Source organism: Gossypium hirsutum, chromosome A06, assembly GCF_007990345.1.
Source record: "Gossypium hirsutum isolate 1008001.06 chromosome A06, Gossypium_hirsutum_v2.1, whole genome shotgun sequence".
NCBI lineage: Eukaryota > Viridiplantae > Streptophyta > Magnoliopsida > Malvales > Malvaceae > Gossypium > Gossypium hirsutum.
This window is the reverse complement of record NC_053429.1, coordinates 8,195,733-8,219,787: the sequence shown is the minus strand read 5'-3', so window position 1 is coordinate 8,219,787 and position 24,055 is coordinate 8,195,733. Positions and strand designations below refer to the sequence as shown.

The 24,055-nt window shown below is 34.2% G+C and overlaps 3 protein-coding genes across 6 annotated transcripts; 2 read left to right on the top strand and 1 right to left on the bottom strand.

Moving 5' to 3' along the window:
• Positions 1 to 22: 22 nt before the first annotated feature.
• LOC107942890 (probable ADP-ribosylation factor GTPase-activating protein AGD14) lies at positions 23 to 5,810 on the bottom strand. Of its 3 annotated transcripts, none has more exons than XM_016876622.2 (14): positions 5,626 to 5,810; positions 5,300 to 5,407; positions 4,075 to 4,136; positions 3,856 to 3,943; positions 3,714 to 3,775; positions 3,554 to 3,638; positions 2,958 to 3,419; positions 1,898 to 2,419; positions 1,623 to 1,766; positions 1,443 to 1,550; positions 1,284 to 1,358; positions 836 to 995; positions 716 to 761; positions 23 to 486 (listed from the first exon to the last, which is right to left on the bottom strand). In XM_016876622.2, the coding sequence occupies exons 2-14, from the start codon at positions 5,402 to 5,404 to the stop codon at positions 348 to 350; spliced, it is 2,058 nt and encodes a 685-aa protein (XP_016732111.1). In that variant the 5' UTR covers positions 5,405 to 5,407; positions 5,626 to 5,810; the 3' UTR covers positions 23 to 347. The 3 variants fall into 3 exon arrangements, with proteins under 3 accessions (XP_016732111.1, XP_016732112.1, XP_040970981.1); XM_016876623.2 differs by lacking the exon at positions 23 to 486 and adding an exon at positions 505 to 616; XM_041115047.1 differs by lacking the exon at positions 23 to 486 and adding an exon at positions 598 to 631.
• A 7,646-nt stretch (positions 5,811 to 13,456) lies between these two features.
• Positions 13,457 to 16,939, top strand: LOC107942895 (syntaxin-32). Of its 2 annotated transcripts, XM_016876627.2 has the most exons (6): positions 13,458 to 13,659; positions 13,763 to 14,056; positions 14,533 to 14,780; positions 14,896 to 15,068; positions 15,625 to 15,831; positions 16,744 to 16,939. In XM_016876627.2, exons 2-6 carry the CDS (start codon positions 13,816 to 13,818, stop codon positions 16,901 to 16,903), a joined length of 1,029 nt encoding a protein of 342 aa, XP_016732116.1. In that variant the 5' UTR covers positions 13,458 to 13,659; positions 13,763 to 13,815; the 3' UTR covers positions 16,904 to 16,939. The 2 variants fall into 2 exon arrangements, with proteins under 2 accessions (XP_016732115.1, XP_016732116.1); XM_016876626.2 differs by having other exon boundaries at positions 13,457 to 14,056.
• Positions 16,940 to 20,619: 3,680 nt separating this feature from the next.
• LOC121230469 (uncharacterized) lies at positions 20,620 to 21,153 on the top strand. Its single transcript, XM_041115358.1, has one exon. It carries the CDS (start codon positions 20,620 to 20,622, stop codon positions 21,151 to 21,153), a length of 534 nt encoding a protein of 177 aa, XP_040971292.1.
• The last annotated feature ends 2,902 nt before the right edge of the window (positions 21,154 to 24,055 follow it).

Here is a 24,055-nt window from a genome sequence, read left to right as displayed (position 1 = left end):
AAACGAACTGCAAATACGGGGATGTAGCAATGATTGCTTATTAGATTGCAATAACTGTATATGCATACAGAATGGTGATTACATTAAAGCAGATGAAAAATTGCGTAAGTATATGATCACCTAAAGAGAAGGACAAAATAGGGGAATCAAACCAAGCAGGAGGAAAGACAAGAAGTAATGGCAATGAGAAACATGCAGAAAGGATTCTACTGTCTTGTGAATGTATCTTGGTCCAGATGGTCAATTTCATGCTTCTTCCGGATCATCCTTGATTCTGTATAATGTTTCGATTTTTCATCAAAAAGAAAAGGAGTGAGCTTTGCTCTGGGAAGGCTCCATTTATTCCTTTATCCGAATGGATTTGTTCCCATTGTAGGAAGAGACTTTGGAGGATTATATGCCGAGTGTCCACCCACAGGTCTCTGAGTTATATTTAAGGAGCTGAAAATGAAGTTATTACCGTCGAAGCTACCAATTTCCTGCTGTCTGTAATGATATCATGCAAAATCTTAACAGAATTTCTCTTTTAACATTCATTACAAGCTGAAGGAACACAACTGTGATGCAAGCAAAAGTCCTAAATATCCATTTCTGTGAAACAACTTTAAGACCTTACCTGTATTTATTAACACTGCAATACTTTTAAAATATGTCTTAATACCAATTACCATGTGATACATGTAGATAATATAAGATTGCCAGAACGAAATGTCACCTGGAAGGTAGCACACCAATGTGTGATTGATCTCCCATGTATGCACCTGACACCATAATAAGCATAAGAGAAAAATATTGATATCAACATTTAGCATGATTAGGAGAAAAGTGAATTTACTAGAAGGCATAGCTGATGTGAAAGGTAACTCTGGAGTCGTCGGAGATGATGCAATATATGATGAACGAGATGCCATTCCTGAAGAATAGGCATCGTGAGACAAGGAATTCGGATCTTGGGCACTAGGAAGGGCTCCTAGCAAAGATACCATTGAAGGAAACTGCAGAACAAGTAGCAATTAAGACGTGAAGGTTAGGGCAAGATATTAGTACTGTTGGAGGAATTGAAGCCATGTCAGTGTATTAGAACAAGAAAAAGAACTCTTAAAACCATCAATAAGCTTTTATTGTATAAAACTATTGTGATATTCATAAAATGATAATCGTCAACAGACTAGATAATAGTAAGAAAAGTGGAGCAGATGCAACTTTTAGTTTTTTAAAGATAAAGATAAAGATAAAAAGAAAGCAGTGTAGATGTCTGCAATAAGTTCGTATATGGCACATACTGCTGGGACTTGCGCTGGAATCGTATCACTCTCAAATGGATTTGTTTTTGCAGTACTTGGAAATGCTGCTGTATGCTGTGAACATATACATACAGATTAAAATCTCCAATATACAAGAAAGACTTATTATAGATTTGAAGTTTTGAGATCACAAGATACCATTGCATTAGGATAATACTGCAATCCAAATCCCATTCCATGTGGTAGGCCATTTTGCCAACAAGGGAATGCTGCAGGGGCTGATCCATAGCTTGCCATAAAGAGATCCTGCAAAGATAGCAGCATATACTGTCAAGAGAATTCATAAATAACTGAGACAATTGAAGGCGAAAGCAACACCTGTGGAAGTTCCTTTCTTCCGCTAGACATTGTTTCCGCAGAAACAGGCTGCACTCCGACTTCATATCTTGTTTCTGTAGATGACTGTACAGTAGGTACATTGGTCAATTGTTGAGCATTATGCATCAGGAATGAAGTAACAGACTGCAAATATGAATGGAAAGCAACAGGGTTAGCAAGTGAAATGGGATTCACACCACATTAAATTAAAATAGGGGCTATATTTTTCATGTTTATTTAGATTCCAGCGACTTCTGATCAACTCCAATGACAACCTGGCTATTCAGTGCTTCAACTGCTTTAGAATTTCGATGTGCAGGAAAGTTATTATCAGAAGCAGGGAACAGAGAAGGCTGATGTTGTTGCATGCAGGGAAACCCATGCCCCTCAGGAGCTTTGACTTCGTAGCCACAATTAATATCAGTTGTGACTTGAAGAGGGCCCGCAATGGACCTTGTCAATGTCAAAATCTTTTCTGCAGGTGCTGCTGCAGAAACACCATCTAATGAAATGTTCTGTCCAGATGCAGTTGATTGAGCACATATGATGCCTGGTGCTGCCGAGACATTAGCAACTGCTGAAGATGAAACTGACAGATCAAAGAGTAAAGCCTCCAAAGAATTAGCATTAGAGGCAGGAGGTGCTTTTCCCGTTGAAGAGAGGTCGTCTGAGGACTGGCTACCACCATCACTTGATGGAGGCACTTGCTGCACATTTGGTTCAGCCACAGCCTTAGATGGCTTAAAATCCATACTGAAATCAATCAAACTTTCCTTGCCACCAGATGATGCATTCTTCTGCAAAGTGAAAACTTAACAAAGTGTAAAAGAAAGTTCTCTAGAGCTACATAGAAATACAGTATAATAAGCTGCCAAACTAAATATAAGGGTGTAACAACATACATACCGCAAAACAAAGAAAAAGTAATCCATAGCTTCTCACAAGTACAACTTTTTTTCGCCAATCTCATATGTACAATTTAAAATTTTACTCTATGAAACCAGTTCATTCAAAAATCTATTGAAATGAATTAAGCAATACTAAATAAATGGTTCAAATATATGCACATGAAATACTAGGTAGAGTTTCGTATCTGAATAACAAACATGAAATGTCTCTTTAATAGAGGAAAAGAAGAATTTCTGGCAGGGGGAAATACCAAGGCTCTGACTAAGCAGTCAGTAATCGCTGCGCGTACTGCTGATACATATGTTGTACTTGTGTTTAAGAAATCAATTGTGTTTCTTAGAAACCAAATAAAAGAACATTAAAACCACAAGCCTCTTAAAAGAAACAGCATTACAGCTTAAATAAAAGAGGTAGCACCAGCTTTACCTGCCTTATAGCGGAATCATCAGGATCACTTCCAGCATTTGCATTTGAATTTTCACCTACCTGTAAGGCAGGAGCATTCTCCCCCAAGATATCTCTCACCGGGCGTACCACTGGAGAGCCAGACCTATCTGCTTGGTGGCTAAATGATTGGCTTCGTGTCACAGGTTCTCTATGTAAAAAGCTGTCCTTGTGTCGCCTGGCACTTCTAGAACCCTCAGATTTGAGCCTGTTATCAACAATCTCGATGTGCAAAGGATTTCTACGTGAACTTCCATATCTTGAATTTTCTTCGGCATACCGAGCACTTCTTGCCTCCAAATAGAAAATCCTAGCTCCACTTCTTCCAGCAGGACTAGATCCTTCATTAGAACTCCATTGATGTCTATCTTCATAAAGTGGGCCTCTAGGTCTACCACTGAACACACTGGCCTTCCTGCTTTCAGAGGTGTCCACCCTGTGTCCCTGTAACAAAATGTTCAGGGTCCTAAATCATTGGAGCGGCAATTGAGTTTGAGAGCACCCAAAAATGTGTTAACTGTACCGGAAGTAACCAGTCTCATGAAATATAACATTAATCGGAATATAGCCAATCTTACACTTGGAAGAATGTTAGTCCTCTCTCCAGTGTATTTCCTTTCCACATAGACCTCCCTGATGAATTCTCGGAGCCTTTTAAGATTACTGAAAGCAAACATATACGAATCAAGACACTTTCCCATGGAGAATAAAAAAACTAAAATAAAGATGCTCGATAACCTGCCATCAGGAAAAGAATGGAGTTGAGGATCCCATGCTTTGAAGTAAATTTGTCTTGCCCGCTGCAAAAGTTGAGAAATAAGTTGAGACAATGGAAAAGAAAAAAGAATAGCCATATAACTATCAAATTGCTCATGCTGACCTCATTTCCTGCTGCTTGAAGAGCACTCACTTCATCTTCACTAAATTTACCCAATGATATCGATTTGACTCGATGAGTGAATTCCCGACTGAAATAGTTTAAATAATCCATATTGTAAAATATAAACTGAACTAGAATTTTTTGCAAAAACAATAACCATATTAGACCCTCAAGAAACTCAAAAAGGTAATAGAAACAAGAATATATGCTAAAACTTACTGTATTCCACTACAGTTGGTGCAAACAAAAGTCAAGAAAGTGGTACAAACATATTGGGGACCCTGCCAAGAAGAAAGTATTAATTAATGTTAATACTTGTATTTTCTCAGTCAATGTATTTCTTGAAATTATTGTCGTTAGAACTATGGAATAAAATATGTTTGACTTGGATAATTAACATAACATGTCAATTAAGGATTGGAAGCAATCAACTGGGATTTGGAGATAGTTTAGGGTATTAGATTTCTTTGAATCGAGCATTTGAGAGTGTGTATCTATTGCAATCGAGACATTTTTAAGTCCAAGGTCCCATGAATTTGACATCTAGACAAGGGTTTAGGCACTTTATAACATTCATTAATGACAATACTTCATTAAGGCCTGAGAATCAATAAGGGCGTGTAATGAAAAAAGAATAGCATGCCAATCGAGTATTCTGAAAAAACTCTAACAAAATGGAGTGACAAAGGGGAATCGAACTCTCCTAGTTTGAGATTCATGATGTCAAAGCTAACTTAGATGCCTCCTATTTGGGACATGCCTTGCTCACAGTTATCTACATTTTAAACACAGGATCACCTTATGAACTTGGCAAACTAGTACAAAGAGGAAAGAAATGTGTTCTTGGTTATTCTAACACGCTGCAAAGGTTATGTATTCATTCTTGCATTTGGAGTATGAGAATAGATGTATTGATTTCTGAGTCAGAGACACAACTTCCTCAGAGGATACAAGACTTGTTTATTGTTTGAACTCACTAAATGAAATAGTGGTGTGTTAATCAAGAGGTAATAATGTTGGTCCGAGTGAAAGCTTAGTGCTTCCACAAAATGCTAGTGATGATGAGAAGATTGACCAGGATTACCCCATGGAGGTTATCAGTGATAAAAAATGATTAAAACGGCAATCAAGTGCCGGTCCTACCGAATGAGGTTGAGTTACCTCAATAGTTCTTGCATCAAGTATTGGTCCGAGAATGGCCTGGCATTCGATCGTATGCTTTGGTTTCCAGATATGTCATTCAGATTCAGGTGCCTCAGGCTCACTTTTGAATGTCATAGAACAATTTTCATTCCTTAATCATTTAATAAATCAATATCGAATTCTTTCACTATATCTTAAAAACATTCCAGTAACAATTTTAATTGTTTAAACAGAAATTAAAGGTCTAATGCAATTGATGATTCGATACATAACTAAATAAATAATGTAAGCAAAAACATACCAAAATATTGCAGTTGATGCATCTTTTATTCTCGGGAAGTTTAAGAAGAGCCCGAATCGTCCTCCCCATTCGTTCATCATCCTTTAATTTCTTCCTACTCCCCATTTTCTCCAAAAAAGAAGAGAAGGAAAATATTTAGCCCTTCTTCATTAAAAAAGAATCAGAATCCCAAATCATTAGAGACACAATTGTTTTGATAGAAACCAACACAATAATAACAATGATGATTTGAAGCTTGATACATCCTTTCGCCATATTTTTAAATCCAAAATTTCCTAATTTTTTTTTGGAAACAAAGGAGAATGGTAAAGGAATGTGAAATGCACCTTAAGTATTAGCAACAGAAAACAGGGAGATCAGAAGATGATGATGAAAAAGAAGAAGGAAGGAAGGAAGGAAGGAAATTGATATATTAGAGAAAACGGAAAAGGGAAATTTTCCCGGAAAAAGTGGTTTCAACACCGTTTTGAACCGTTGAACTTCAATTTTGCTCACACAAATCCGCTTTTTTTTGCCCGCCAGATTCTGCCTTTTTTTTTTTTTTTTTAAGAATTGCACATTGAACACCCACAATTGGGGGGTGAAAACTAAATAGGTTAAAATTTACTATAAGTCCCTGTACTCTTTATAAATTTAAAATCTAGTCCCTATACTTTTATTTCTAAGAATGTAGTCCTTCTACTTTTCATATTTCAGAATTTAGATCCAGTTGTTAACACGGTTAAAATTATTTTGTTAATTTCTAGTTCGTTCCAATATTATTCTTAGTTACATTACTATCTAGTGAGTAAATTATTATTTCAAAATGTCACATAAACAAATTTAATAATAAAAATTTAACGGTGTTAACAATTGATCTCTAATCTTGAGATTTGAAAAGTAAATAGACTAAATTCCTAGAAATAAAATTACATGAATTAAATTCTAAATTTATGAAGAGTATGAGAATTATGACATATTTTAACCAACTAAATAACAAAAATAATGAATTTAAAAGTATTTCTAAATTAAATAAAAAAATCAAGGTTTTTAGGACTAACCGGGCAGGTCGGTTGGACCAATTGAATCGAGAATTAGTTGGTACACTAGTCCAAAGAAAGAAGTTAAACTGATTGATCTATAGATCGATATGGACTAGTTGATCTGGGCTAAAAACTAGTTGAATCAGATTTTTTTATGAATTTTTAATAATTTATTTAATCAATTTAGACCGACCGGTCGAATCACTCAAGCCGATTGGATTAGGAATTGATGGCTTGATTGGTCTCGTTACAAAAACATTGAGAATAATGAATTTAAAATCTTTTAAATTAAATAATATACATGTTTTTTTATAAAACATTTGATTGAATTGATGTCATTAATTGAAAACCGATTCAACTAAAAAAACATTAAAAACTCAAAATTTTTAAAACAACAAATTTTATTATAAATATATATATATTAAAACATCAAACAGCTTAAATTACAACTTTAAAATATCTTAAGATGATTGAGTGATTAAATTGAGAGAGTAATTGATTACGATTTTTTTAATATATATAAATTTTTCGCCGACAACATGAGTGTAAAGTATAATATAATATTTTAGTAGTCGTTAAAAGTATTTTATTTTGCTTTTTCATTTTTCCAATGAGTTTTGCTTTATTTAAAAAGAAAAGAAATAGTTAAAAGATTATTGATAGAATTTTCATTTATTGTTAAATTTGAATTTTTGTATATATAATTTAATATTCCATTAAATCGTAATCTCAAATTAATAAAAGAATTTTAATAAAAAAAGTGAAAAATGGAAACATAAATTATTAACTAATAATTATTGGCAAAATATTATAAGAAAAAGATGATACATTAATAGGGTCAAATGAGTAATTTAATTTTTTTCAAAAAAGAAAAATTGTTCAAGTTATATTATTATTAATTATTTTTAAAAAATTTAGATTAATATTTGATAAATTAAAAATGCAATTTTTTAACTCTATGAGTGAAGTTAAAAATTATCAATTTATTTCATTCTTTTTTATAAACTTTTTTTTAATATATTTTACAAAAACATGTCACTCTCTTTATTCTACTTGTGAAATTTTCAAACTCTAAGGTTTACAATTTTTTTAAAGGTAAAATAGATAGTATAATTTTTTATGCTCTAGAGAAAGTTTCATTGAAAAAAGAAAAGTAAAGATTGGACGGAAAACATTAAAAAAATAAAATTATAATATTAATTTAAGAAAAAAATAAATGGTATTTTATCATTTAAGTTTTTATAGATTATCCCATGCTTTAAGGGCAACATGTATTCTATTTAGAGTACAGGTGTTCATGAGTTGAGTTTATATATGATATTATTAAATTTTATGCTTGTTCATACTAATAGTAAAATACATGTAGACTACCACATGAATTGTAATACCCCTAACCCAGATCTATCGCCAGAACAGGGTTACGTAGCATTACCAAAGTTTACAGAACAATTTATCAGACATTTCATATCCTATAACATTCATGCCAGAAATCAATTAAAATCAAACATATTGTCTTTTAAATGAGCCCTCGAGGCCTAAAATACATGTTAGAAATAAGTCAGGATTAGATCGAGTACTCAAAGAATTTTTTGGAAAACATTAAAATTTTTCAAAGCTGTAGGGACCACACGGCCGTGTGATTCATACAGTTAAGGGACACACCCACGTCTTAGGCCGTGTGGGCATTCGAAATAGGGACACATGGCCTTATCTCAACCCGTGTTCATGCCCGTGTAACTCTCTGATTTGGGTCACACAGCCAAACCACACACTCGTGTGCTAGGCTGTGTGAGCATACTGACTTGCTCAATTTAAAAGATACAGGGGACACACGACCGTGTATCACACACGGCTGTGACACACACTCGTGTCTCTACCCATATGGACAAAAATAGGTTATTTCCAAGCCACATTTCTCACCCAATTTGGTACCAACCTAAACACAACAATTTGCATATCAACAAGTCATAACAAGGCATTTAAATCAAGTTAAAATCAAGTTTTAAACATGTATTATCATAACATACAATCAATATGCTCTTCGGCACCTCAAATAACAAATTAATATCATGTCAACCAAGTATCTCAATTTACCTAGATGACCAAATTCATGTATGCATATTCAAACTACATTTTATTTTCTTTCATTTGTAACATATCAATCACACATCAAACATGACTAAGTCACCTATATATATGCATCAAAATATACCAAACACAAGCTATTCCAAATTGTAACAGCCAAATTTTTCAGTGGTGTCGAAAACAGTGATTCGAGATCACTAAATCCGACGAGTAAGTTTAGAAATTTTAACAAATAATAATTATAGGCCAAGCACGAACTTAAAAGAATTATTTTTAATTAGTGAATTTTGCGATTTTAAAAGAATTAATCAGGTAAATTTGGTTAAAAACGAGGTATCGAGACCTCGGATTTATAAACCGAGCCATAAATATTTTTATAAATATTTATGGAGTGTTATTAAGTTAGTATTAAAATTTCGTTAGAAAATTTTAACGTTTGGTTAGTCAATTAATTAAAAAGGACTAAATTGAAAATAGTGCAAAATTTATTAAATTGTGATTAAATAGTTTAAGTGATTAAAAAGGAGGGATTTAAAAGGCAATTGGACCCAAATTGTATGGGCTGGACGGTTGGGCAAGAAAATCAGTAAAAAAGACAAGGAGAAACAAGGGCAAAATGGGAAATTTTGCAAATTAAACATATAAAACAAGACAAATTTGAAAAATCTAGAGATATCATCATTTTTCTTCAGCAAAAACGCCATGGGAGGTCTGAAAGCTGCTGGTTTTTCATACTTTGACATATGTGAGTTCAATTCTTGCCCTTTTCTCTGAGATTTTTATGTTTTTATGACTTTTACAATTAGGTCCAAGTGTTTAATTCATTAGTTTTTGATTTTATGAACAAAATTAAAAGCTATCATTGATAAGTGTTAGCTGTTTATGATGAAATAAAATGAATTTGAAGCTTTGATTTTGTTGTTTGATGATTTTATCAAGTAATTTCAATAGAAATTGATTTTAGGACCTAATTGTGAAAAAGTTGTGAATTAAGGTTTAGTGTTAAAATTCTGATTTTCAAAGATTGTGTAATAGTTTAGAATGATGGAATAAAATGTTAATTGAGAATAATTAGCTTAATAGATGGGCTAATTGAGCAAGGACTGAATTGTATGACCTTTGAAATTTAGAGGAAAAATGGTAATAAACATCTTGAACTAAAACAATATTGGAGAGCAGCAGTAGACTAAATTTGAAAAATCACCATAAATTTTATAAATCGAATTAGAAGATGAATAAAATATGAAATTAAAGCTTATTGAGTCTAGTTTTTCATAGAAGAAACAGTGTAAGTAATGGATTTGTAAATTATGAGATATAATGAATTTTGTGAGACAAGGTTAGAATGAATTCGGGTTCCCCTGTTTTGACTTTGGAAAATCACCAAAAATTGGATAAAATTAATTAGAGTCTCAAATTTATATGCTTAGAATCCTTAATGAGTCTATTTTCAATAGAAATCAATGGAAACATTATCCGAGTTTTGTACTGTGATATAATTAATTTTTAGTGAAGAGAGGTCAGAACTGTTGGATAGTGAAACAGGGGAAATTTAAATGAATAAACTGTACTAATTGGCTAAACCAAAAATTCTTAAAATTTTATGGTGTAATGATATGTGAGTCTAGTTTTAGGTAAAATTTACGGATCTTAATTTTGAGCTCTGTAACTTGAATTATAAATAATTTAGTGACTATGACTCGTGTGAACAGCTTGATGTGAGCATTAATAAGTAAATTGTGAAATCGTACTTACAAGAATGTTATATACATTAAGGATGTGGAATGGAGAGGAGGAGGAGGAAAAATATATATGAATATTCAGTTAGCATGACTAATTTGCATGTTTTAAGCTCATGGACTAAATTGAATAAAAGTAAAACTTTAGGGGGCAATTTTGTAAAAATGTCAAAAATGACTAAATTGAAGGGAATAAATTGTTTTATTATCTAAATTAATAAATTGAATGAAATTATCAATTTAAGATTGGGTGAAATTTGGGAAAATGGTAAATTACCAATATGCCCTTAAATCTTGGTATTTCTGCAATTTAGTCAGGTAGGTTCGGATACCCTGAATGAGCATGTAAATATGACAATTTAAGTATTGTATCGTATTTTATATGATATTTTGAATTGAATATATGAAAAGGATGTTACATGAAACATGAAAATGAATACTAAATAATATAAATTAATTGAAATTATTCTGAAAATTTCGGTAATGCCTCGTATCCTATCCCGGTCTCAAGTACAGGTATGGGGTATTACACAAATGGCTAGCCTAAACAAAACATTATATACCAACATTGGTCAAAATAACCTATACATGCCATTATAACTGAAATTAATTTATTGAAAGTACCAAAAGGACCAATAGATAGTGTGATATAGCTCCATCAAGCTGCTAACCCACTCGAGCTTTCGAATCACTATAAAACACAGATAATAACACAGAGTAAGCATTTAAGCTTACTAAGCTCATATAACTTAGAATTTAACTTACCATTTAATCTTATTTAAGGTAAACATACAAAACATATTCCAACCAACTTGGCCAAAAGCCTAAACACATATCCTCAACATGTTAGCCATGTAAAACACATATAATAACCAATAAACATGGTTGAACATAACCACTAAGCAAGTTTCATGTACATGTATCATCCATTTCCATGTATTTCATATATATTCATGTATTGGTTCATATCGAACTCATATTATCTCATAACAGAACATTTTCCGTTGAACCGTTTAAAATATCATTGGATACATGGGTTGTACACACGAGGTGTACTGAACTGTAATCTGTCAATTCTTATACATGTATGCTCATAGAGCTGTAAACAGTAAGCTCTTCCAAGCTGAATAACGGGAAGCTCATGCGAGCTAAATAACGGGAAACTCATGTGAGCTGATTATCAGGAAGCTCATAAGAGCTATGGTGTGTTCACAACACATGCAAGACCCCAACCAAATTGGTAACCCTAATGACATGTCATTTGTATCTTATGAGCTTCATAAGGTTCAAACGAGACTCAGTAATTGTTGTATATACAACTGGTATTTATTCATGGCAATTATACAATACACAAATAATAATTCAATTTAACACATATTAATGTACAATTTAATTACACAAACTTACCTCGACAATTGTACGTAGATACAAAGGTGACTAATCCGATATTTTTCTTTTTGCCTCAATCTAACTTCGTACTAGGTCTAACCAGATCTGTACGAATGAATTTAACTCAATTCAATATAATTCATATTCAATTTAGTCCAGCACATATTTTTGGTAAAATTACTATTTTACCCCTATACTTTTAATTTATTACAAATTAGTCCCTAGGCTCGGAAAATAACTTTCATACAATTTAATCCTTACTCAAGCCTAGTATATTTTTATACATATTAATAGCAGCCCACATAATTCAAAATTTCACAATTTTACCAGAAATTTATCATCTTTTCAATTTAATCCCTAATTGATAATTTCAACAAAAGTTGTTTATCTAACAACAACTTTTCATTTTCTATCATAAAACTTCATAATTTAAACATACTCATCAATGGAAAAACTTTAATACATTAACGGTTTTGCAAATTAATCCCCGAGTTAGCTAGATTAAGCTACTACGATCTCGGAAACATAAAAATCATTAAAAACGGGACAATAATACATACCTAATTGAGCAAAACAAGCTTGCTAATATCTCAAGCTTCCATGGCTAGGTTTTCTTTCTTTCTTTTTTTTTTTAATTTGGTGGTAGGTGATGATAATAATTTTTATTTTATTTTATTTTATTTTATTTTATATCACTTTAATCATTAATTTCCAAAATTACCCTTAATAATTCATTAAATTTCCAAGGAGGACTATTCATGCTTAACCACTAATCATTTTAATGATCTATTTACTATATAAGGACCTCCAATTTAAATTTATAGCTATTTAATATATTTAGCAATTAGAACTCAACTTTTGCAGTTAATGCAATTTAGTCCTTTTCATCAAATTAGGTATGTAAACCATAAAATTTCTTAACATAATTTTTATACTGTATTTCTATCATACAGTAGACCATATAATAATAATAAATTTTTTCAACTTCGGATTTGTGGTCCCGAAACCACTGTTTTGATTTCACTGAAAACAGGTTGTTACATGGACTATTACGTCAATACTATTAAAAAAATTAAAATTTAGTCAATTTTTCCATAAAAAAATGCATTCTAACTAAAATTTGAAAGTTGAATGTCAAAGTGATTCAAAAAAGAATATTAGAGCTAAATTAACAAAATGTGTAAATACTAAAAGGGTAAATTTGTCCCTATGCAACTAAAGGGGTAAATTTGTCTCTATGCCTATGCAAAATTGTTAGTTGAAATTTTAAATTATTGAATACAAGCAAATTGGGAGGACCAAAATGTTAAGAACCATTTTGTAACAAATCGAACTTTAAAGCTAACATTTTGGTTATTAAGCCGCTAACTATAGTAAATGATATAACACTAAGCTAATTAAAATGTTAGCTACCATTTACTAATAAATTAAAGTTCAATGACTAAAATGTAATTTTAAAACATACATAAATAATTATTCTTGCAGTTTACACATATAAATCAATATTGGAAAAAAAATTGGTTAAAATATGCCATAAGTTCTTGTACTCTTTGTAAAATTTGAGTTCAGTCTCCACACTTTTATTTTTAGAAATTTAGTCTTTTACGTTTAGATTTCAATATACAGATTCAATCGTTAACCCTGTTAAAATTATTTTGTTAAATTCAAGTTCATTAAAATGTAAAATTTTATTACATGGCTACCAATTTAATATTATTTTTTATTTTAAAATGTTACACCAACAAATTTAGTAAAAAATTAACAACGTTAATAGTTGAACATGAATTTTGAAATCTAAAAAGTAAAAGAGTAAATTTCTGAATATAAAGTATAGGGACGAAATATCAAATTTCTGAAGAGTATAGGAGTGTAAGACAATTTTAAACAAAATAAAATTGTATAAGGACATGGCCACATGACACGAGTCAGGACTTACGTCGGTGACAACATTTGTGCGTTAGCTATTGCGCCCCCAAAATCTCTGCTCAATTGTTTTCTCCTTTTGGGATATTTACATCTTTGATTGATTTTCCCTTCTAAAGCCACACCCTCCGATCCCATGTATACTCGTTGCAATTTTTAAGCTTCTCATTCCAAACTTTAGGATTTCAGATCTCGATTTGAAGTAAGAATCTACGTTCGTTTCCCTGTATTTTTTCCCCTAATTCAAACAAAATCGAGGAAATTCAAATTTTAGGCCTTTCAGTTTTAATCAAATGTTTGGTTAGGTATTTTGGGATTTCAATTTGAAGATCGAGAGGGTATTTTTTTTTTTCTCAAAATGCCTCTCAAATTGGCGCAATCGTCATTTAGGGATCGGACACAAGAATTTCAAAGCGTAGCGGAGAGGTTAAGGAAGTCGTTTTCGTCTGGGCCGGGTCAAAATGGACCGAGTAGCAGTACGTCGAGAGCTGAGGAACAGAGATCTGTGGTTGCTCATCAATCGGAGTTTAATAGGAGGGCTTCTAAGATTGGATTTGGGATTCATCAGACCTCGCAGAAGCTATCAAAGTTAGCAAAATGTAAGCATTTACACCTGTTTCGTTTACATTATAATTTTTGTTGTTTGTATTTAAATGAAAGATTTGCACAATAATTGATGGAGGTTTGTATCATATAGTTTCTAGAAAGATGAATTATTTAAAACCTGAAATTTAGCTGCGCAGGGCGTATGCTTAGAGTTTAAGAGCTTCTAAGCGGAGCTGCACTCATTGGAATGTAATTTTAGTTGACTATTAGTTCTTCATGTAAGCCTATTATAATTAGAATGAATGTCCTAATTTTTTTATTCTTCTTCTTCCTCTTCTTCTGAATTTAGTTCTTTGTGTTTTTATTTTTTCGTCGCCTTCTTATTTTTCTGATCTTGCTTTGAAATTCGGTCTCTGATTGCACAACTATAGGAGACGACAAACAGACTTGATATTGTAGTTACTACGGTCCAATATATATATGGTGTAAAAATTAAGAAAAGGAAATCTATATTTTGCTTGCCTTGCAGTGGCCAAGAGAACTTCAGTTTTTGATGACCCCACTATGGAAATCCAAGAGCTCACTGCAGTTATCAAGCAGGATATCACTGCACTTAATTCTGCCGTTGTAGACCTTCAGCTTTTCTGCAATTCTAGAAATGAAGGTGGTGTCTCCAGTGACACGTCTAGTCATTCAACCACAGTTGTAGATGACTTGAAGAGTCGCTTGATGAGCACCACGAAAGAGTTCAAAGATGTTCTCACCATGCGAACAGAGGTAAGGCCAAGTTTTTCAGCCTATTTACTTAGATATTTTTCTAGTATTCCTTGTCATTATGTCCTTGGTAATTCATTCCCTTGACAATTGGTGGTAATTGATTTGCCTTGTACAGAATTTAAAGGTTCATGAGAATAGAAGACAGTTATTTTCTTCCAATGCTACAAAGGATTCTCCAAATCCTTTTGTACGGCAGCGTCCCCTGGCTGTCAAATCAGCGGCTGGAGCTGCAAACAACCTTCCTAAGTGGGCTAATGGGTCTGCATCTTCATCTCAGTTGTTTCCCAGGTAACAGCTTATTAGATTGTATTAGATGTATCGCAGTAATATACCTATGACTTCCTGCTTCAATTTTTTTTATAAATGGTGACTCCTTAACTGGAGAAAATAAATTTGCACTTAGAAGACTTGAATTTCTTTAGGAGCTTCGAAGTCCATTTATTGACAATTTGTTACTGAATGCCAACAAAACATTTCTTACACTGCTTTTGTACATTTTTAGCAGTTTGTAACAATTGCATCCTGTCATTCCTTTGTCCTGAATGGTCACAAATTTCTATTTCCATTTGTTGTTTGCAGTGCACCCATATGTTTGAGATTTTGAATTGGCTTGCTTTTTTTTTTCCCCGAAATATTCAATTTCTTTTTGCAACTTCTTTGCGATAAACTATTATTGGTTGCTGCTGTATTAATGTAGTGGGTTTTAACTTCTTATATGAACTATATCAATTTGGAATGCTGCACACTGGTGAAACTTCATTGCTATGTGTATTTGCCTCTTTTCTATCTTCTTCTTCCTCCTTGTTATTTTTGATGAAGTCATTCCTGGTTCTTAATTATACAGAAAGCAGACGGATGGGGAAAGTCAGCCATTGCTCCAGCATCAACAGCAGCAGCAGCAGCAGCAGCAACAAATGGTTCCATTGCAAGACAGTTACATGCAGAGCAGAGCTGAAGCTCTTCAGAATGTAGAATCCACTATTCACGAGCTTGGCACCATCTTCAACCAGCTAGCTACTCTGGTTTCTCAGCAAGGAGAGCTAGCTATCAGGTTTTATTCATTTACTTTTTTGAAGTGAATTCACTTGACAATGGCTTACATTAGAATTCATTTTAGTTGCCGATATATGACTTGATTTATAAGGTGTTTTATATCCCAGTATGTCTGTAGTATTATAATAATTGTTGTTCAGTTTATACTGTGTGGAAGTCCTAACATGTATATGGTCATAGGATTTGATGAAGCTAAATATTTGACTTGCAAACAAAGTTTGAGCAAATAGTTTCTCGATTCTGTTTAAAACTTCGAGGGTTGAAGTTTTGCAGAGTTTCTTGTAATTGCTTGATTGCGCTAGAAACAATGATAGAATTAAATATTCAATGATAGATTATGTTTGCTGTCATCCTGGTGTTTCGAAGCATTAGTGTGATTGTTCTTACACTGGTTTAAGTTTGCAGTCATAGATATTGTGTTCTCCTGAATAAATGACTGGTTCTGCAGGATATCCTTCCCATTTTGTAGTTATTTGGTCCTCAGCATGCATCATGGTTTGGTCCTTGGGAGAATTTGAGATGTCATTCATTTGTTAAAGTAAACAATTTTGTGATGTGTCTGTGTGCGGTGAAGTTTGACATGGAACATCTTAAGGATCCTGTTTTTAGCTAGTATAAATACCATGTCTAAACCCAACATTGACAACAAGAAGAGATGCTTGTATTGTTTGGTGGGCTATCAACTTAGTTCTTATGGGCACTCTTATTCAGATTTAGCGATCTTCACATGAGAGTATATGAGTGTGCAAACTAGATAGATTTGTTGATAAAAGCCATCCATTTGTGGTAAGTAGCAACTGTTAAAAGTTAGAAATAATTTCCAATTATCTAGAGTAGTTTCAGTTGTATATCGCAGTCTGTTTTCTTTTGACCGATTTATGAACAACTGACTATGATGTTCCCTTTTCAGGATCGACGAGAACATGGATGACACATTAGCAAATGTGGAAGGAGCACAGGGAGCTTTGCTTAAGTACCTAAACAGCATATCATCTAACAGGTGGCTAATGATCAAAATATTTTTTGTATTGATTGTTTTCCTTATGGTTTTCCTATTCTTTGTAGCATAGTCAATAAAGTAAGATGGCTGGTTAGAAAGATAAAAAGAGAGAGAGAGAGAGAGAGAGAGAGAGAGAGAGAGAGGAGAGAAGATCCTTTTCTTAGCCTTCTATTCTTTTCATATATTGCATCATTTTTCCCTTTTACTTTAAAGTCGCCATCCAGTCCTGCAGAATTGTAACTTTTTATTTACCATGATGTGTGTGTATGTATGTATCGGTGCATGTAAATTGCACAAGGTATTGGGAAAATGGCTGAATTATTCCTTTTTACTGTGGGTGTTATTTGACAGAATGTCTCCCAATGTGCCACTCTTTTCAATAATATCTACTTCTAGAGGTTCGTTTTAATTGCTTTATGATGATGTATGTTGCAACTAACAAAGTAAGAAATGTGGCTTTGCTCGACTTTGTTTGGACTTGGTCACATTGGATTTGTTCGACTTTGTGAATTCGCTGTTTTACTTCATTTGCTTTGCTCGGAAAGGAAATTGTAAAGATGAAAGATCGAAAAAAAAATCATTGGAAAAAAAATTTCTTTGTATGGTTAAAAAATGAAATGAATTAGAACTTTTAAAAACTGCTTAATTTTGAATTAATTTATGGTTTTCATTTATTTTTATTTTTTTATCAATTACTTTCAAAATTTATTTTCCTACTTCTCTTTTTTTCCGGCCGCATTATTCACATTTTCGGGTTTTTTACCTACATAGTATTAAAAAAAATTTTAAAATAATACAATATTAAAATTATATGAGAATGGTATAGGCAGGGTGGTGTCGCCTATGGCAGAGGCATGACCACCCTGCCACTGGCACAATCTATTAAAAGAAAAATGAATCTGAAAAAAAAAATAGAATATTGGTCTTGCCTTTGTTAGAGGCGGCACCAGTTGATGATGTGGCAGAGGCGGCACTGACTCTCCAATCTCCTATTTAAACCCTTAAATGTTAAAAGGAAACACAAAGCAGTGAAAAAGAAAAACTTCCAGAAGAAGAGAGGGAGGGAGAACAGAAGAAAAAAAGAAAGAAGGAAAAAAATTTCAATAAAAAAAAAGATTACAGAAGAGAAGAGAGGGAGAAAGAAGGAGAAGAAGAAATTAAAGGTATTTTTTGTTATTTTTAAATAAAACAGATTTTCTGAAAAAAAGGATGAAGGAAACAAATTTCAGGAAAAAAAAAGATTACAGAAGAGAAGAGAGGGAGAAAGAAGGAGAAGAAGAAATTAAAGGTATTTTTTGTTATTTTTAAATATAACAAATTTTCTGAAAAAAAGAATGAAGGAAAAAAATTTCAGTAAAAAAAATTACAGAAGAGAAGAGAGGAGAAAGAAGGAGAAGAAAAAAATTAAAGGTATTTTTTTATTTTTAAATATAACAAATTATAATAAGAAAAAAATATTTTGTTAGTATTAATATAGTTTATTTAGTGTTATTTTGTTTATTGTAATTTTTTAGTAAGTTTTGTATTTAGATTATTTATGTGTTTTGTGTGAATGTTATATTTTATTTTAATATATTTAGAATTGCATATTGATTAATTAATTTTTGATTTAAGTAATTTATTTACTGTTCGAAATTGTTTTGAGAAATTTTGTTTATTTTTTAACAAATTTAGTATTGAATATGGATAATCAGTTTTTCGTATGCGTTTATTTCGATGGAATTATCTTGACAACAACCATTGGATGCATATTTAAATGTCGGCAACAAATAGCAATGAGATTTAATAAAAATGTCTCATTGGATGATATGAAGGGAAGGATTAACGCAAAAATTGTTAGACGTTGTGAGATAAGGATCTCGAAACTTTTTTACAAGTTTCCAATTTCGACAAATCCCATCAAATTCACCGAAATGGAACTTGTAGACGACGAAGACGTGGAGACGATGATCGCTCTTTACTGTGGGAATGGGGTGACTAAAATGCACCGATTCGCTTATTTGCTGAGTTAGCCGGTATGAAGCAAAATGATGATATTAATGCATATGTTGAAGAACACGGAGCTCAAGAACCGTGCATGGTGGCTCCAATATCGTACGTTGATAGTGAATCGACTATACGTGGGATCGATATCGATCTTAATGTTACACCCGATATTAATGTGGTTGGTGATGATGGATACGATAGTAGTGATCCTTGTGATCAAGAGGTCGATAGTGATACTGATCCCGATGTGGACGATGTCCCCGATGATATTGACGATGAAGACGTGAATGACGATGAAAACATTAATGCGTCATCGGTCGAGAACCAGATGCGATGCATTGTGAAACACAATAATCCTGGGCCACACATGTCGCTCATAGACCCCGACGTGGCGCATGCAGCTGAGTTCCCGGAGTACCCTGAAATACTTCCTGCTCACCGGCTGGCCGTAAGTTCGGAACTTGAGGAGTTGTTCGTAGGCTAGAGATTCGAAAGTAAAGAAGAGTGTATTTTTGCTATTAAGCGATATAGCATGAATATATCAGTGGATTACAAAGTTGCAGTGTCTAAACCGACATTATATATTGGGGAATGTTGGAAGTTGGCGGAAGGTTGCAATTGGCGGGTACGAGCTGCATTTATTCAAAATTCGTAGATGTGGGAGATACACAAATTTGTTGGGCCTCACACATGCACATCAACACGTATGTCAGAAGATCATCGAAAACTTGATTCCAAAACTATCTGTACGTATATCATGCCAATGGTGAAGGACATGCCGACAATTAAAGTTTCAGTACTAATAGTCGAAATACAGGCACGATTTCAGTATCGAGTATCATATCGAAAGGCGTAGATAGCTAAACAGATGGCAATGAAGCAATTGTATGAGGATTTCGATGCGTCGTATAACGAGCTACAGAGATGGATAGCCGCTATGTGAGAGTACGTACCGAGGACTGTAATTGAGTTACAGACACGACCTTATTACGACCTGGATGACCAATTACAGTCAGGAAAAAAAAATTTCATCGGATGTTCTGGACTTTTGATCTATGTGTGCGCGCATTGCCCTACTGCAAGCCGTTTGTATAAGTGGATGGGACCTGGCTATATGGAAAATATACACAGATCTTACTTCTTGTGGTTGCTCAAGACGGTAACAGGAACGTGCTCCCGATAGCATTTGCCATCGTAGATAAGGAGAACATGGAATCGTGGGAATTCTTCCTTACCAACCTGCGGAGGTATGTTATTAGCAACGATAATAATTGTATCATCTCCGATAGAGGGAAATGATTAATTGCTGCCATTAGACGTTCTGGTGTACCATGGAGATCCATTTACTGCATTCGACATATCGCAGCTAACTTCCATCGAGATTATAAGAATGCAGGCTGGAGGAGACAAGTTTTGAAAATGGGTAAATGATTACCTTATATTTTCAATATAAGTTTTAATGTTTTAGGGCAATACTGTAACTTATCTTTTCTTTATACATATACAGCCCATGAGCTAGAGCCACACATTTTCCGCCAAAGAATCATTCGACTTGAGAGTGACATGGAGGGTCAAACGAATACATCTTTTCGACAGTGGTTGGGTACTATGGAGCCATGGCGATGGGCTCAAAGTTTTGACGAGGGCTTTCGTTATGGTCAGATAACCACAAACTTAGTGGAGGGGGTCAACGCTATGTTGTTGAAAACATGACATCTTCCAATTTCATCTGCCTTCTCGGCTACATTCTACAGGTTGGCTACCTTGATGCCAAGAATGGGTCAGCAACAAGTCAACCAGATGGAGGCAGGACACGTGCTTGTCGAAGATGTTAGAGATGAAATAGTTGTAAACCGTCAGATGGCGAGGTCGATGAATGTAGAGATATATTCACGACGCCTTGAAACGTTTCGTGTTACGGAGACCATTAGTCGTCGACCCGGCATACCACCTAGGTCCTATGGAGTTGATCTCTGGAACAGACGATGCGATTGCAGGAGATTCCAAACACTTCATTATCCATGTGCGCATGTCGTGGCAGCGTGTGCTAAAGTGAACCTTAATGTTGAACAATTTATCGATGATGTATACACACTTGAGCGCACGTTATGTGTCTGGGAAAATGAGTTCCCCGTCTTGCCTGACCTGTCTACGTGGGAGGTACCTCTGACGACTTTCAAGCTTGTCCCAGACAGAGGGCTACGCAGGAATCCGAGAGGTCGTCCGCAATCATCCAGAATCCGCAATGAAATAGACATTAGGAAGAAATCTGACGGTAAGCGTTGTGGATTATGCAAGTTAGCTGGTCATTCCCGGAACAAATGGCCGCAGTGAAACTATCATGTTGGACAATTGTCACGATCCGGTAGGAATTGAGCTTATGTTGTAATGTATTTAATTTATATAAAAAAAATTATATTGCAAAGTTTGTTCCAATTTGATTAATGTTGTAATCTATTTAATTTATATTAGTAGACTAGATTTGTTGCAAGTTTTAGTGTTTTAATGTTAAAAAAAATCCAAATTAATCTAATTTACATTATGGTCAAATATTGTTCCACTTTTCAAAGTTCCAATTAATCTAATTAAATATATAAAAAAATACAAACTTTTTAATATCAAAACCCCAAGAGACCCCCTAAAATTGATGTTTTGATGGTGTGGTCCTAGGGGTATATTTCTACGGAGGTCGACGTTCACGTTGTGGGTGATTGCGACGACCAACATCCTCTTCAGTTGCAGGTGAGGGTGTCCGATACATAGAAGAAAAATCATATGGCTCGAATGGCATTGATGAACTTGAGCCGGGAGGAGTGCTATGCTGCGGTGGATGCAACCCAATAGGAGTGGAGTACTGCAGCGGATAGGGGCTAAGGGTAGTGCTATAATGAGGTGGATATGGGCCGGGAGAAGTGCGATGCTGCGTTGGGTACGACCCAAAGATATCAAACCCGTAATGGTATCCGTCCCCTGACGAGCCCGGGAAATAGTCATTGCCCGGTAAATCCGGATGATAAGAAGTATCAGCCGAATATAAATGCAATGACGAGCCCGGTAAATAGTCATTACTCTGGAAATTCGGATGATAAGAAGTATTAGCCAAATGTGAATACGATTGCTCAGATTCGGCCTTCGGCTCTGGGTCAAGCTCGGGATCTGGCTGTGGATCGGGCTCTATATCGGCCACTGACTCATATGCCCCAGATCACTACACGAGCGGGGGGATTATAGTCGACTGCCCACCAAGTAAATATGGCTTCCCTATACTCGAGTATTGTATGTACTCTAACGATGGTCGCAAATCGGAACAAATATCCATCCGAGGTCTTCGAGCCATCCGATTCTCCCACACCGCAACAAAGATCCGATAAGTAACCCCCCAATGCTGTCCATGTTTCCCTCTCTTGTTGATGCTGTGAACCTCCCCCACCTGCATTGGCGGATCCGGGATATACTGAATGCAACCAAACTGTCGTAGTACTCGATCCCCATGGTACCACTCGACTACATTGAAACTGGTAATTGGTGCGTTAATACACCAAAATTGAGAATCAACGTAGGCAGACGAGGGTATAATAGCCGCAATTTCTGGTCTACGATATGGTATCCATATAAACTGCATGATTAATACCATGGTTAAAATTTAACACCGTTCGAGTAAGATATACAAAGTAATTACATGTCACGAATATTTGAATAGCTTACCCCTTCCTCGGCATGTTATTTAATCATTAAACGATATATTGGGACAGTGTACGACCTCCCGATACCCGGATAAATACTCCATCTACGAAAACAATTTTCAAGTAAATATAGTATCGTTAGAATAGTATCATTATAAAGAAATTGTCAATTGCTAACAAGTTAAATTTTATCACCTGTTAACTAGCGGGAATACGTATGGTTGGTGACTAACCGATGCCAAGAATGGCATCCGATAAAGAGCCCATGATTGCAACAATACAAGGCATCCACCCATGTCTACGGCATCAGGCTTTGTCGTCCGACAAAGCTCACGATACAACATAGCGAGAACTGCGGAACCCCAACTATACGAGCGAACGTTACGCAAATCAGCTAACAGAGGTAAATACTGGATATGAACCTTGTTGTTGTTGGAATTGGGCATCAATACACCCCCTATGATATGCATAATGTACGCTCTAGCTGCGCACACCAATTCTTCTTCAGTGGCATTAACTGATAAATGCTAAAAAATGGCTTTTAGCCATGTAAATTTCAACTCCGAAAAAGTAGAATCAGCATCGCCGGGTGAGGTTCCTAGTAGGCTATAACAAAGTGCAGCCAGCTCAACTATTGCACTTACGCCCGTGACGGCATCCCCGTCGATTGGGAGCTCAAAGTGCAATGCAACATCCTCCAGAGTAACAGTGCACTCCCCACTCGGCAAATGAAAAGTGTAGGTCTTTGGTCGCCAACGCTCGACCAATGCGGATATTAAATCATACCGCAAATCAAACGTCCGGGTCAATGCTGCTGACCGGAATTCAGCTAGCTCCAAGTACGGCATCAGTCGTGCATCTGGTGGATATCGTAAACCATTCACCCGGCCCCTTAATACGCGGTACTAGTCCTGACAGTGTTAAATTACAGAAAATAGTTATAATAATATAATTTATTTCCTTAAATTACGTAGATCTTTTTTTAATGGAACCCGTGATTAACAAATAACAATATTTTACCGTCTTATTAACAGTGTCACATATGTGAGGAACATCTTTATTGATCAATGAATCCATTGCGATGCCTGCAATTTCAAAATAAATTTTGATTATTAATTTTAATATTTGATGGATTTTAAATATTTATTAATATATAAATTAAATTGAAATATTAAATAAGAAATAAAACAATATGTTATTTGGAAAATAACTATTATTGTAATGACATACATGTTTTATTAGGTATAAGTATTTAAATTTTTGTTTTTGTAATGTGAAACATGTGTAAATATATATATAATCATATTAGTGAATCTGCTAATACATACTTTACCCGGGTAAAGTATTCATTATTAAAATTAAATTGAAATATTAAATAAGAAATAAAACAATATGTTATTTGGAAAATAACTATTATTGTAATGACATACATGTTTATTAGGTATAAGTATTTAAATTTTGTTTTTGTAATGTGAAACATGTGTAAATATATATAATCATATTAGTGAATTTGCTAATACATACTTTACCCGGGTAAAGTATTCATTATTAAA

What these genes read in the sequence shown, in the direction of transcription:
- LOC107942895 (XM_016876626.2), top strand. Translation starts at nt 13,816, where the DNA reads ATGCCTCTCAAATTGGCGCAATCGTCATTTAGGGATCGGACACAAGAA. An exon ending in GCTATCAAAGTTAGCAAAAT is followed by an intron (nt 14,057 to 14,532) that starts GTAAGCATTTAC and finishes CTTGCCTTGCAG; the next exon opens with TGGCCAAGAGAACTTCAGTT. An exon ending in CAAGGAGAGCTAGCTATCAG is followed by an intron (nt 15,832 to 16,743) that starts GTTTTATTCATT and finishes TTCCCTTTTCAG; the next exon opens with GATCGACGAGAACATGGATG.
- LOC107942890 (XM_016876622.2), bottom strand. Translation starts at nt 5,404, where the DNA reads ATGGGGAGTAGGAAGAAATTAAAGGATGATGAACGAATGGGGAGGACG. An exon ending in ATGATTCCGCTATAAGGCAG is followed by an intron (nt 2,420 to 2,957) that starts GTAAAGCTGGTG and finishes TTCACTTTGCAG; the next exon opens with AAGAATGCATCATCTGGTGG. An exon ending in ATTGGTGTGCTACCTTCCAG is followed by an intron (nt 487 to 715) that starts GTGACATTTCGT and finishes ATATCATTACAG; the next exon opens with ACAGCAGGAAATTGGTAGCT.
- LOC121230469 (XM_041115358.1), top strand. Translation starts at nt 20,620, where the DNA reads ATGGAGGCAGGACACGTGCTTGTCGAAGATGTTAGAGATGAAATAGTT.